At 41.7% G+C, this 12,213-nt stretch overlaps 1 protein-coding gene across 2 annotated transcripts in view; it reads left to right on the forward strand.

Annotated features, from left to right (window-relative positions):
- Positions 1-11,781: 11,781 nt before the first annotated feature.
- Positions 11,782-12,213, forward strand: part of STUM (stum, mechanosensory transduction mediator homolog) — a 129,501-nt gene continuing 129,069 nt past the window's right edge. Inside the window, exon 1 of one of the 2 annotated variants that reach the window (XM_089685099.1) lies at positions 11,782-12,202. In XM_089685099.1, the coding sequence (XP_089541225.1) occupies positions 12,040-12,202 (163 nt within the window). In that variant the 5' untranslated portion in view covers positions 11,782-12,039. The remainder of the gene's footprint in view (positions 12,203-12,213) is intronic. The other variant, XM_089685100.1, reaches the window with a different exon arrangement.

Raw genomic sequence — 12,213 nt, forward strand, 5'->3', positions numbered from 1 at the left:
AAATCAACACAGACTGTGGAAACTTCACACTGGACTTCAAGCATCTTGAGTGTGTGCCTCTCCATTCTTCCTCCATACTCGGGGTCCTTGGTTTCCAAATGAGATGCAAAAGTTGCTCTCATCAGAAAAGAGGACTTTGGACCACTGAGCAACAGATCAGGTCTGTTTTTCGTTAGCCCAGGTAAGATGCTTCTGATGTTGTTTGTTGTTCAGGAGCAGCTTGACAAGAGGAATACGACATTTGAAGCCCATGTCCAGGATCCGTCTGTGTGTGGTGGCTCTTGATGCACTCCTTGTGAAAGTCCCCAACACTTTTGAATGGCCTTTTCCTGACAATCCTCTGAAGGCTGCGGTCATCCCTGCTGCTTGTGCATCTTTTTCTTCCACACTTTTCCCTTCCGCATAACTTTCTATTAATGTGCTTTGATACTTTGGGAACATCCAACTTCTTTTGCAATTACCTTTTGAGGCTTTCCCTCCTTATGGAGGGTGTCAATGATGGTTTTCTGCACAACTGTCAGGTCAGCAGTCTTCCCCATGATTGTGATTCCTACTGAACCAGACTGAGAGACCATTTAAAGGCTCCGGAACCCTTTGCAGGTGTTATGGCTTAATTAGCTGATTAGAGTGGGACACTTTGAGCCGAGAATATTGCACCTTTTCACAATATTCTCATTTTCTGAGATTGTGGATTTGGGGTTTTCATGAGCTGTAAGCCATAATCATCACAATTATGACAAATCACGGCTTGGACGATCTTGCTTTGCATGTAATGAGTCTATTTCATATATTAGTTTCACCTTTTTTAAGTTGCATTACTGAAATAAATGAACTTTTGCACGATATTCTAATTTTTTGAGTTTCACCTGTACTCTGTTCTGTGCTTGGACCCAATAAATGCAAGCCTCTCTGAAGAACCAAGTTGCTGCGGGAACAATGCATTTCTTGGATAGAGGAGTTTTACATTACATATCGGCTAGCGAACTCTTGCCTCAACAACAATAATTATAATTATCACTCCTCATTTGTGCATTATAATTTGTGACATAGGGCTAAGGCTGCATTCACACCAGAGCGACACGGAACAGTTGAGTTTTTTTTGCAAATGTAACTCATACCCATTTTTTTAAGCCAACTTTGGTACATTTTGAATAGTACGCTTTTGCATGTTTTGTTAGGAGTGTTGTTGAGCGACGAAACACCCATTTATTTAGTGCATTTGGGGTGCCATTAAGATGAATGGCACCCAGTCACGCGTTGCTGGTTTTGGTGTGTTTTTAGCGTATTCCAAAAACGATTCCGATACACTCAGATGTGAACGGCGCCTTCCTGTTTAAAAGATTAAAGAAATAATCTTACTATAGCAGTTCAGGCTCAGCCGCTGTCATCTGATTCTGGCCCAATGCTGTCCCACGATGCCCCAGATTGGAATGCCTCTCTGGGAACTGAAGAGCATTTTACAAAGTGTTTTTTTTAAAAGCAGTCTGGATTTTGTCTCGTTCCCAGGCATTCTGCTCTGATGGGAACTGGCAGAAAACTGAGAGACATTAATAAACTGTGAAAGTTCTTTACATGCACTCTACCTGCCTGCCAGAAGATTCAAAAAAATTTAAATTGCTGTGTTTTTTCCCCTCTGTATGGTAATTAGCGGCAGAACTAAGCAGGATCAACAGCTAGGACCTCACACCCAAGGGGGGGGGGGGGGAACTGCATTCCAGCAGGGCTGTCTATAAGTGATGGAGGTAGAGCCAATTAAAGCCTTGATCAATGAACTACTAAATAAAGCACACGCATGGGCAGAGTGACATAGACAGGCAGGCTCTCTGTTCGCTTCTGTAGGCTCCTCGGATGTTCGCTGGCTGCCTGTCACTCAGAAGATGTGACATGATGGAAGGGGGCTGGTTTGGTTTCTTTCTGGCCTTCAGAATCGTACATGAAACTATAGGACTAATTTTAGCCGATGTGATATGCAGCTGGGACTGTTCTTTGCTCTGCCAGAATTCAGCAGGGAAATTCTACATTTGTGTCATACGTCATGTCTTCAGCTTCTGCCTTCCATATCTAGAACAATTACTCGGTAATGAGTTATTTTTTTGTGTGTCTTAAAAGAATTTTAAAAGTATTGTTACAGTGTGTTCTTTTTCAGTTACCAACAAGGCTTCCAACTTCTAGAAAGGAGAAAGAGGGGCACATAGAGGTTGATTTAATAAAACGGGAGAGTGCAAAATCTGGTGCAGCTGTGCATGGTAGCCAATCAGCTTCTACCTTCAGCTTGTTCAATTAAGCTTTGACAATGAAACCTGGAGGGCTAGAGCTGCACCAGATTTTGCACTTTCCAGTTTTAGCAAATTCCCTACATGGTGCCAAAATGCTGACACTCTCTTTTGCCAATAGACACAAAAACTCAACATGTAGAGCACTGATTGAAAGCTGAACTCAAGGCACAACAACTTTATATTTAAATACATCCTTCAGTAACTACAAAGGATATAAATCTACTATGTGGGCACCTAATGCCTTCGCAAACCCAATAATTACCTGGTAAAAGTAGCAGTGACGTTATCACTGTGCTGTACATGGCCTGTGCTGTGGGAGGGACCCAACATACCCTACCCACTAAAGACTGCCTGCAGAAAACTACAGGAGGGGGCAGAGACAAGACCAGTCATCCTGGACAAGGAGAGGGAGCAGCAGTAACTGGTCTGTATTACAGGAAGTTCCTGCACAGAGGCAACGCTGCACACTGGATTACTGCACAGATCTGGAAGAAATACACAATGCACAACAAATAGGAATAAACATGCCTCCTATACTTAGACAACATTCACTTATCATAGAGATTAGCTTTAAAGTGGTCGTAAAGTCTCAAGGTTTTTACCTTCATGCATTCTCTGTATGAAGGTGAAAAACGTTCTGTGTGCAGCAGTGCTCCCAGCCCCCTCAGTACTAGGCTGAGCCTCATTGCAATACAGCGATGTGAACGTCAGCCTCAGCTGTCCTGGCTTTCTGCCTCCCCGTTGGCTGAGACAGCAAGCGGGAGCCATTGGTTCCTGCTGCTGTCAATCACAGCTAGTTAGCCAATGAGGAGAGAGAGGGTGTGGGACCAAGCCATGGCTCCATTTGTGAATGGCCACACAGAGCAGCGTGTTCCCCCATAGCAAGCTGCTTGCTGTGGGGGCACTCGACAGGAGGAAGGCACCAGGAGAGCCTGCGGGGGACCCGAGAAGAGGAGGATGTGGGCTGCTCTGTGCAAAACCACTGCACACAGTAGGTAAGTATAGACATGCTTATTATTTTCAAAAAAAAAAAAAAGAATTGCTGTAGTTTCAGCTGTAAGGGTGCTGGGTGCAAGGAGATTTTCTCTGTCTTGGTGATAACAGATTTACCAGTAATAAAAAGCTTACAGGGGTTGTAGTTTTCCCTACTCGATTAACAAAGTATTTTATTTTGGTCTGTGTTGCTGTTGGTGATTTACCTCCACTTCTTGTTTGCTGAAACTGTTATCATCAGGACAGGAGGTGAGGGGAATTCTCTTCAATGGAGTTCTGGATAATAGTAAAGACCGGACAGTGTTTCTAACCTTCCTATTCTATAAAAGAATTAAAAAAAGTTTCACTGGACAAACAATTTAAAGGTTAACATTTGGGGGACCAGGGGCATCTCATGGGGCCCCCTACTGATCCCGGGCCCTTGGGCAGTGCCTGAGTTTCCAAAGGGTCAGTCCGTCCCTGCTTCCTGCCATGATTTACCTCTCACAAAGATCGCAGTACTCCTCCTGACAAGGTCTTCATCTGCTTTTCTCTCCTGAAGGACAGAGCCATCTTTATTCAGGCAACAACCTGCATCACCTTCTGATGTTGGCTCAGAGATGACACAATTATGTCAATTCTGAAGCCTGCACAGTTAATGAATGCCTGACAAAGATCAGACCCTTGTTGTAGCCACTCACCTTGGGACTTGCTACAATTTTACAATGTTGCAGTCTGAGCACTAGGGAAGAGGGACCTAGAAAATGGTTGCTCCTGCCTGCAGCAGACTTCTGACATTATCTTGTCTAGGTAAAGTCACTGGACTGGAGCTTAAAGTGGTTGTAAAGGCTCAAGTATTTTTACCCTCATGCATTCTATACATGGAGGTGAAAAACCTACTGTGTGCAGCCCCCCTAATACTTACCTGGGCCCCCCTCTCAATACAGCGATTTGCATGGGAGCAGGGGCTCTCTCAGGACTTTCCCTCCTCATTGGCTTTGACAACAGTGGGAGCCATTGGCTCCTGCTACTCTCTTATTATATTCATTACAGTAGGCCAGGTGGGTACTCTCTTATCCCGGGTGGATGTAATATAATCTCCACCAGCTCACACACCTCGTGTGCTCCCTAGAAGCTGCACAGCGGCACGACCTGTAACCCACTGTGTCCACCAGAAACAGCGGCTGTCCACAAGACACAGCAGCACACAGATCATTGTACCGGACAGTTGTGTGTGTCCCTGGTACAATGTGATCGCTGTGATTGGGCACAATTCAGTTGTAAACAATGGCTTTCATTAATACCCATTGTGTACTATTGTGACCTCTGTGATTGGTCACACTGGTTACATGGTACAGGGCTAATCACAGCGGACCTGTACCATGTGATAGCTGTGACCAGTTATTGCACTAATAGTACAATAGTACACAATGGCACAAGTTGGATGCCATTCACAGTCTAAATAAAGATTGCTTATACAGAGATCATCCCAAAAAAAATCCTAATCACCTCTCCTGAGCAGTAATGCGACTATGCTGCACTGGTCACAGTATGTAAAAATTTTAAAAAAAAAACTATTTGTGTGTGTGTATATATATATATATATATATATATATATATATATATATATATATATATATATATATATATATATATATATATATATATATATATATATATATATATATATATATATATATATATATATATATATATATATATATATATATATATATATATCTCACAGTGGCTTAATGGTTAGCACGTCAGCCTTGCAGTAAATGGGTCATGGGTTCGATTCCCGACCATTACACCTCCTGCATGGAGTTTGCATGTTCTCCCTGTGATTGTGTGGGTTTCCTCGGGGTACTCCGGTTTCCTTCCACACTCCAAAGACATGCTGGTAGGTGAATTGATTCCTGTCCAAATTGGCCCTAGTATGTGTATGTATGAATGTAAGTTAGGGACCTTAGATTGTACGCCCCTTGAGGGTTAGGGATTGATGTGAATGTACAATATATATATGTAAAGTGCTGTGTAAATTGACAGCGCTATATAAGTACCTGAAATAAATAAATATATATATATTTTTTTATTTTACACACTTTCACCAGTCAGTGTCCCTTATCACCACCACATCAGTCATATGGGGACACTGTACTGCTCTGGTGACAGTAAGTAGAAATAAAATTGTAAAATCAAATTTTATTTAATTTTTCATTAAAAATTGTGACAAAAAATCACAACTTCAAAAAGCTCACAATGCCACCTACTAAATACTTTGGGGTGTCTACTTTACAAAAAGGAGTTTTTTGTACTGTCTTGGCATTTTAAGGCCTCAAGAATTTAGATAGGCCATCAGTACATCAGAACTTATCAATTTTAAAAAAATATTTATAACAGAAACTAAGAAAAATGTGTTTTTTTTCCCCAAATGTTCTGCATTTCATTATTTATATAACAAAAAATATAAAACTCAATGGTGTTAAATACCACCAAAAGAAGGCTCTATCTGTCTAAAACAAATGCTACAAATTTCATTTGAGTACAGTGTTGCATGAGTAATTGCTTTTCAAAGTGTGACAGAGTTAAAATCTGAAAATTGGCCTGGGCAGGAAGGAGGTGAAAATGCCCAGTATTGAAGGGGTTAAAGAAGAACTCCAGTCATTTAAAAAAAAAAAAAAACAGTTTCCACAGACACTTACCAGGTGAGGAGCCTAGAGCCATCTTTACCTGTACTGTACTGTTCCTTACCTATACTATAAGTATCTGAATGTGAGTTGGTTTCAGCCTCTTGTGCCACAAAGCTTACGCTGTGGGAGGAAGAAGTAAAGGGTATTTATGGCTCATAAAGGGTTAAAACCATAGGGCTAAGCCTTTGTACGACATAGCTTGAAAGTCCAAATAAAGTCCAATGTGGAGTCCAAAAAAAACATTCCTATGGTCTGCTTCAAATTTGTGGCTGTTATCCAAGAGTTAGAAGTGAACTCTAGAAACAGAATGCAAGCAAGTCCCATAAGCTTGCTCCTTGCCCTGCAGAAAAACTGTCCTTGTGCTGCTTCTTCCTCCCACAAGCAGAAAAATGGAAGCGCCATATAAGTACAGAAAACCAACAATTTTTATTAAGATCATAAATTGTCAACTCACATGTTAAGCGAGTTACAGTTTTTACCATGTGAGCTGCCAACTTATGAGCTTAACCACTTCAATACTGGGCACTTATACCCCCTTCCTGCCCAGGCCAATGTTCAGCTTTCAGAGCTGTCGCACTTTGAATTACAATTACGCGGTCATGCAACACTGTACCCATATGAAATTTTTGTCATTTTTTTTAAACAGATAGAGCTTTCTTTTTGTGGTATTTAATCACCACTGAGTTTTTTTTTTTTTGCTAAACAAAACAAAAAATTTGCTTCTGTTATAAAATTTTGCAAATAAATAAAATTTCTTCATAAATTTAGGTCAAAATGTATTCTGCTACATTTGTTTGGTGAAAAAAAAAAATAATATTAATTGAATTTGTATTTTTTTCTTATTATTTCTATTATTTTTTTATTACAATATTTCTTTTTTTTACTATTTTATTTTTCAGCACACTGTGACCAAAGCAATACAACGTTACCATAGTAACATTGAACTACTCTGGGCAAGTGATCAGGACTTTTTTTTTTTTTAAACACATTATGATTGCTACTACCAATCTATTTCATTGATATTTGCAATCATTGTTACAGAATGAAACTAATTAATTCAGTCTTTTGTCATGATTAGCTGTGATTGGGCAAAGCTGATCACTTGATACAGATGGGCTGTGATTGGCCCTGTCTGTATCATGTGACTGCCTTGACCAGTCACAGCTAACAACATAATTGTATACAATGGATGGCATGACAGGAAGCCATCCATTGTATACAATTGACATGTGATCTGCTGTGATTGGTCACAGTGGTCAAATGACACTGGCAACCGGCTGATGTAGTGATATGTCATCGGCTGTGTCCCGTGGACACAGCCGGTGATAGATCGCATGGCCAGCTTGTTTTGACAGGACGTCATATGATGCCCAGTCACAACGGCGAGTGTCCCGCCCGGCCGTCAATCTGTTATAGGCTGGGCGGGAAGGTGTTAATAAAAATTTTAGTTTGCTGCACTTAGATGGTGCTTCCATTTTTCTGCTTGCAGGAGGAAGAAGCAGCACAAGGACAGTTTTTCAGCAGGGCAAGGAGCAAGCTTAAGAGAAATAAGAGTGCCAGAAAGATGAGCTCATCAATTTGCTGCTTCTCCTTTCACTGTCCAATCCAAGCGAGTTGCAGTTTTTAACATGTGAGTTGCAAACTTATGAGCTTAATAAAATATTTGGTTTGCTGCACTTAGATGGCGCATACATTTTTTGCATGCGGGAGGAAGAAGCAGCACAAGGACAGTTTTTCTGCAGGGCAAGGAGCAAGCTTATGGAACAAGAGAGACAAGAGTGTCAGAAAAATGAGCTCATCAATCTGCTGCTTCTCCTTTCACTGTCCAATCACAGGCTGGGGGAGGGACAAGGCTTGTGAGTGTTACCGAGCTGCAGTAGGGAAGAATCAGGTCTCCTGTTCTGCCAGACAGCTGTGCTGTGTGGTAGAGCTGTGTAAATCTTAGGACTGTTCAGGAATGTTGAAGTATTATTTTATTTCAGACCATGAGATAGAATAGAATGTGTACAGTCTCACATTTGTAAAGTTGGATTTAGCAGTGTAATTTGTTTTTTTTACAATATATGTGTTTGTCGGGAAAAAAGTTTTTTAATAAATGTCTCCATCACATATTGATAACAGGGTCACTTTAATGATTTTTCTGCTGTGAGTGACATCCAATTTGTACCCCTGCAATGAATGGCTTATTGATCTTGTAAGCCTGATGAAGTCACATAAGCCTGATCAACCAACACTTGAGTTGACGGTAAGAATGTTCATGTCCTTTATGTTTTATTCAGTAGGATGAGTAGATGACCTCGGAGTTGGATACATCAGACCACCAGTGACTGGTCAGGCTGAACACAGCCCATAAATCCCTGGTTGTTCTGCTTGGTGACATCCCTACACTTATCACTTCAGTTCTCTGCAGTCACATTTGTGAAATGAGGCAGAGGACCCACTGAATGACCCATCTCTAGGGATGGGAGACTATGCCTACGAGGCTCACTAAACTGCAAGACATTCTGCAGCTGGAAACATAACGGGAAGACATGTATAACCACAACTGATCGATAAAGACTTACTATGGAAGGATAATATGGGGTGAATGTACAACTAGCAAAATTGCATTAATAAAGGACCAGTTTGGCAGATGCTGGAAACTTAACTATGTAGATGAAGTATGGAAGCCAAAAGATTTGGGTCCATCTAGTCCTGACATTTACACAGCTCTGCCACACAGCACAGCCCTGTTTTTTTCTGCTGCATTTTTAGTAATATTGATAGGTTTCTTCCCTACCTCCAACCTGTGACTGGAAATGAGAATGCAGCAGATGGACGAGCTCATCTCTCTCCCACTCTGCTCTATACTCTTAGTAGCATATCTCTTTTTAGCACATGAACACTAAAACACAACTGATTGGCTCCTTGTGCTGCTTCTTCTTCTCCGTCTGAGTTCTGCTATCTAAAAATACTAGAGGCTGATATCAACTCAAATGTATGTACTTTCACTGCTTGCATTTATTAAACTAAATTTATGGATATAATAATGAATACATACGGTAGTTGCATTCAAGTACATATATACAAAACATTTTTTAAGTTTAGGGGTTTGGACCCAGGTTAAGTTTTTTGCTGTCTGTGACCTGAGAGAAAGTAAGGGGAAATAAAATTTGTAAGTTATCACCTGTGCAAATCTTCCAATGGGGACACCTGTTCAGTGATAACTAGTAACTGTCATAGGCTCCATTCACATCTGAGTGTAGCGTCTTTAAATTTTTTTGGTGCATTTTGTCGTGCACGTTTTTATGCAGCGTTTTTAGGCGTTTTTGAAGTTTGGCGGGTTTTTTTTAGCAAAAAGAGAAAAATATCATCTGTTACATCATTTGTTGCTAGGTTTTTCTTTTTTTTTAGTTTTTCCATCAGCTTTAGTTTTTTTTTTAATTATTATTATTAAATTTGTATTATTTTGTTTTTTGTTAGGGTAAGGGGTTAGTTATGGTTAGGTTAGGGTTAGGATTGCCAGGCAACACACATTTTATTCCACACTTTGCACACTGGAGTCAATAACTAGATCTTGAGCTTGGTTTTGTGATTTTATTAAGGGGTTCAGAACTTGATTGGGGTTGAGGGGTGTATAGGATGCCCAAGGAACTGTAAAAACTTGAGGACAACTCAGAGCAACTATGTACAAAGATGTGGACAAAAAGAAATAGTCTCTCCTCTAGGAGCATCCCAGCTCTCTGGTGTACCTCCTCAGACCCTAGATGAATCCTCCCCCTCACCCAGCTGCCTGAGGGTATTCCCTGGGCAAGGAGGCCCAGAAGCTGCCAATCTAATGGCAGACGAGAAGCTAGTTGGGTTTTCCACCTGACTGCCCTCTCCTCTTATCCAGCACAGGGGGTGTAAGAGTACTCACACTGTCCTCTTTTGAGAGTTTATTGGGTTGGTGGCTGTCTTCAGGCCTTTTGCTGGGCTGGCACCTTCCCTGCTGTTCAGGATGTCTTCCCTTGGAGATGGTAGCAGAGTGGAGATCCTCTTCTCCAGCAACTGCCCTCCCTGGGGCCCCCTCCCAGGCTCTAAGCTCCAGCTCTTCACTCCATCTTCCACTCACTGACTCTGCTGCACAGGCTCTGCCACTTTTGAGGGTTGTCCTGGACACCATGCCCTGCCTCCTGCCAGGGTCCCCTAAACATACAGATCTGGGCTTCTGCCCCTCCTCCATCCCTCCTCCAGAAATCTCTCAAGTTTCTAGAGAGGTGGGAGGGCTTCAGAAGCCCTGACCTGTTAAAGCCTCCCAGCATGTCATGAGGTAACCTCGCTAGCTCTCTCCCCAGGCTGACTCATCCCCAGGCTGCTACTCAGCCTCTATCTAAGAAAAACTACCTAACTAAACTGGAGGGTGTTGCAAACATTTTAAACATTTAAAGAGACACATTAGAAAAATAATAATAATTTTAGAGCCCCCCTCCCCACACACATACAAAAACACATGTGCTTTGGCTCCTGTGCTTGCCCTACACATGTATGGCATGTACACATTATGTATCGCCACGCATGCCGGAGTGAGAGCAATAATTCTAGCATCAGAACTCCTACTAAACTGATGACCTGTAGGGGTTATTAAAGTGTTGCCTGTAAGAAAATATAAGGTACTGCAGTTTTTCAATGTTTCATGGGCGCACATACACACAAAGCCAAGCTAGTGTTATGCAGGAGTTCTGGTGCTAGAATTATTGCTCTCACTCTAGCATGTGCTTAGCTCAATCGCCATTTTTGTACGTACAGTAGGTGCTCCAGTGTTGCATTTTCGTATGTGTCTGTGCGTGAGTGTTTTTTTAAGGTTTGACATGTTGGGTATCTATTTACTTGGCACAACCTCATTTTTGATATTTTACAAAAAAAATTGTTAATTTATTACATTTATGTTCCCTAAAATTTGCTTTAGTGTATTTTTTACCTAAATTTAGCATTTCATAAACCATTGCACTTATATCATGTAACATAAAAAATTGGTAGTACCAATATTTTATTTTCTACAGTGTCTGCTTTCAGAAAATATTTAAGGTTTTGGGAGGTTAAAGTAATTTTCGGACCTAAAATGATTTTTAAAACATGTAAAAAATGTAAAAAAAATTTAAAAATAAATCCAAGACGCAAGTGGTTAAAATACCTGTCTTCCATTCCCTAGCACTACGCACTCTTACTGGGCACAGCGTGGAAGTTTTAGTTTGCCTCACCTGCCAGGTGCCCATAGGCAGTGAGGGGAGGCGGGGAATGTATAACCCCTCCCCTTATTACACACTGCTATTGTGGAGAAAGAGGGGATAGTGGGACTGCGATTGGGGGGAGGTGGCAAAATGCATCCTCGCCTGAGTAGACAAAAACCCTTGCACATTTTCCTTTACTGACTTGAGTAAGCACCAAGACACAGAGAACTATCCTCAAGGAACCCAAGAGCATCCCAATAAGTGCCAAAGGGTCACATGGTCCAAGGGCTACATGATGGGCACCGAACCACTATTCTAAAATCAGAGAGGTAAATTCTGCCTGGCTAAATGTGTCATTGCACATTCCATTCAACGCTTTGCCTTGTGCACTATTTTCTGATTTAGCCCACAAAATCCTTTTGCACCGATCATTTACATATAGCAGCTTGAAGCATAGTAAAAAGATAAAAAAACAACAACAACAGCACAGTCTCTGCAAAGCACAATGATGCTTTCTTATTGCACGGTGTTCCGAAGATTTTAACTCAAGCATGCGTGTAATTATAGTACAAAGAAAGACCCATAAAAGGCACACGTGAAGGATGGAACAGTGGCAATTCACGCTGCAAAGGCGGAAAGAGCGCAGCTTGTAGTGTGTAGCATGAAGCTTCCTAGTGATTGTTATAATAATATATGACATTAGTGGGCTGTGTGTCTGATTGAGACTCCCCAAGCTGTGTTCTGAGGGAGGAGGAGGAGGAAGAGCAGCAGTAGCAGAAGGAGGAGGAAGGAGGAAAGAGAGAGAGGGTGGCACTGAGAGATCCTCATACTCTCTCGGCATTTGACCCCACACCAAACTCCAGCACCCACGTCTCCCTGTCTGCTCTTCACCCACACCTGAGGGGCAGCATGGATCTGAAGGAAGGGGATGTGGTAGACAAGGGCACCTCTGCCAGTGGAGTGGTGGTACAAGTCAGAGAGAAGAAGGGACCCCTGAGAGCTGCCATCCCTTACATGCCATTCCCAGTGGCTGTCATCTGCCTCTTCCTTAATACTTTTGTGCCAGGGCTGGGTAAGTGTCTT

Source organism: Staurois parvus, unplaced genomic scaffold, assembly GCF_062004578.1.
Source record: "Staurois parvus isolate SC_StPar_1 unplaced genomic scaffold, SC_StPar_1.0 ptg000362l, whole genome shotgun sequence".
Classification (NCBI taxonomy): Eukaryota; Metazoa; Chordata; class Amphibia; order Anura; family Ranidae; genus Staurois; species Staurois parvus.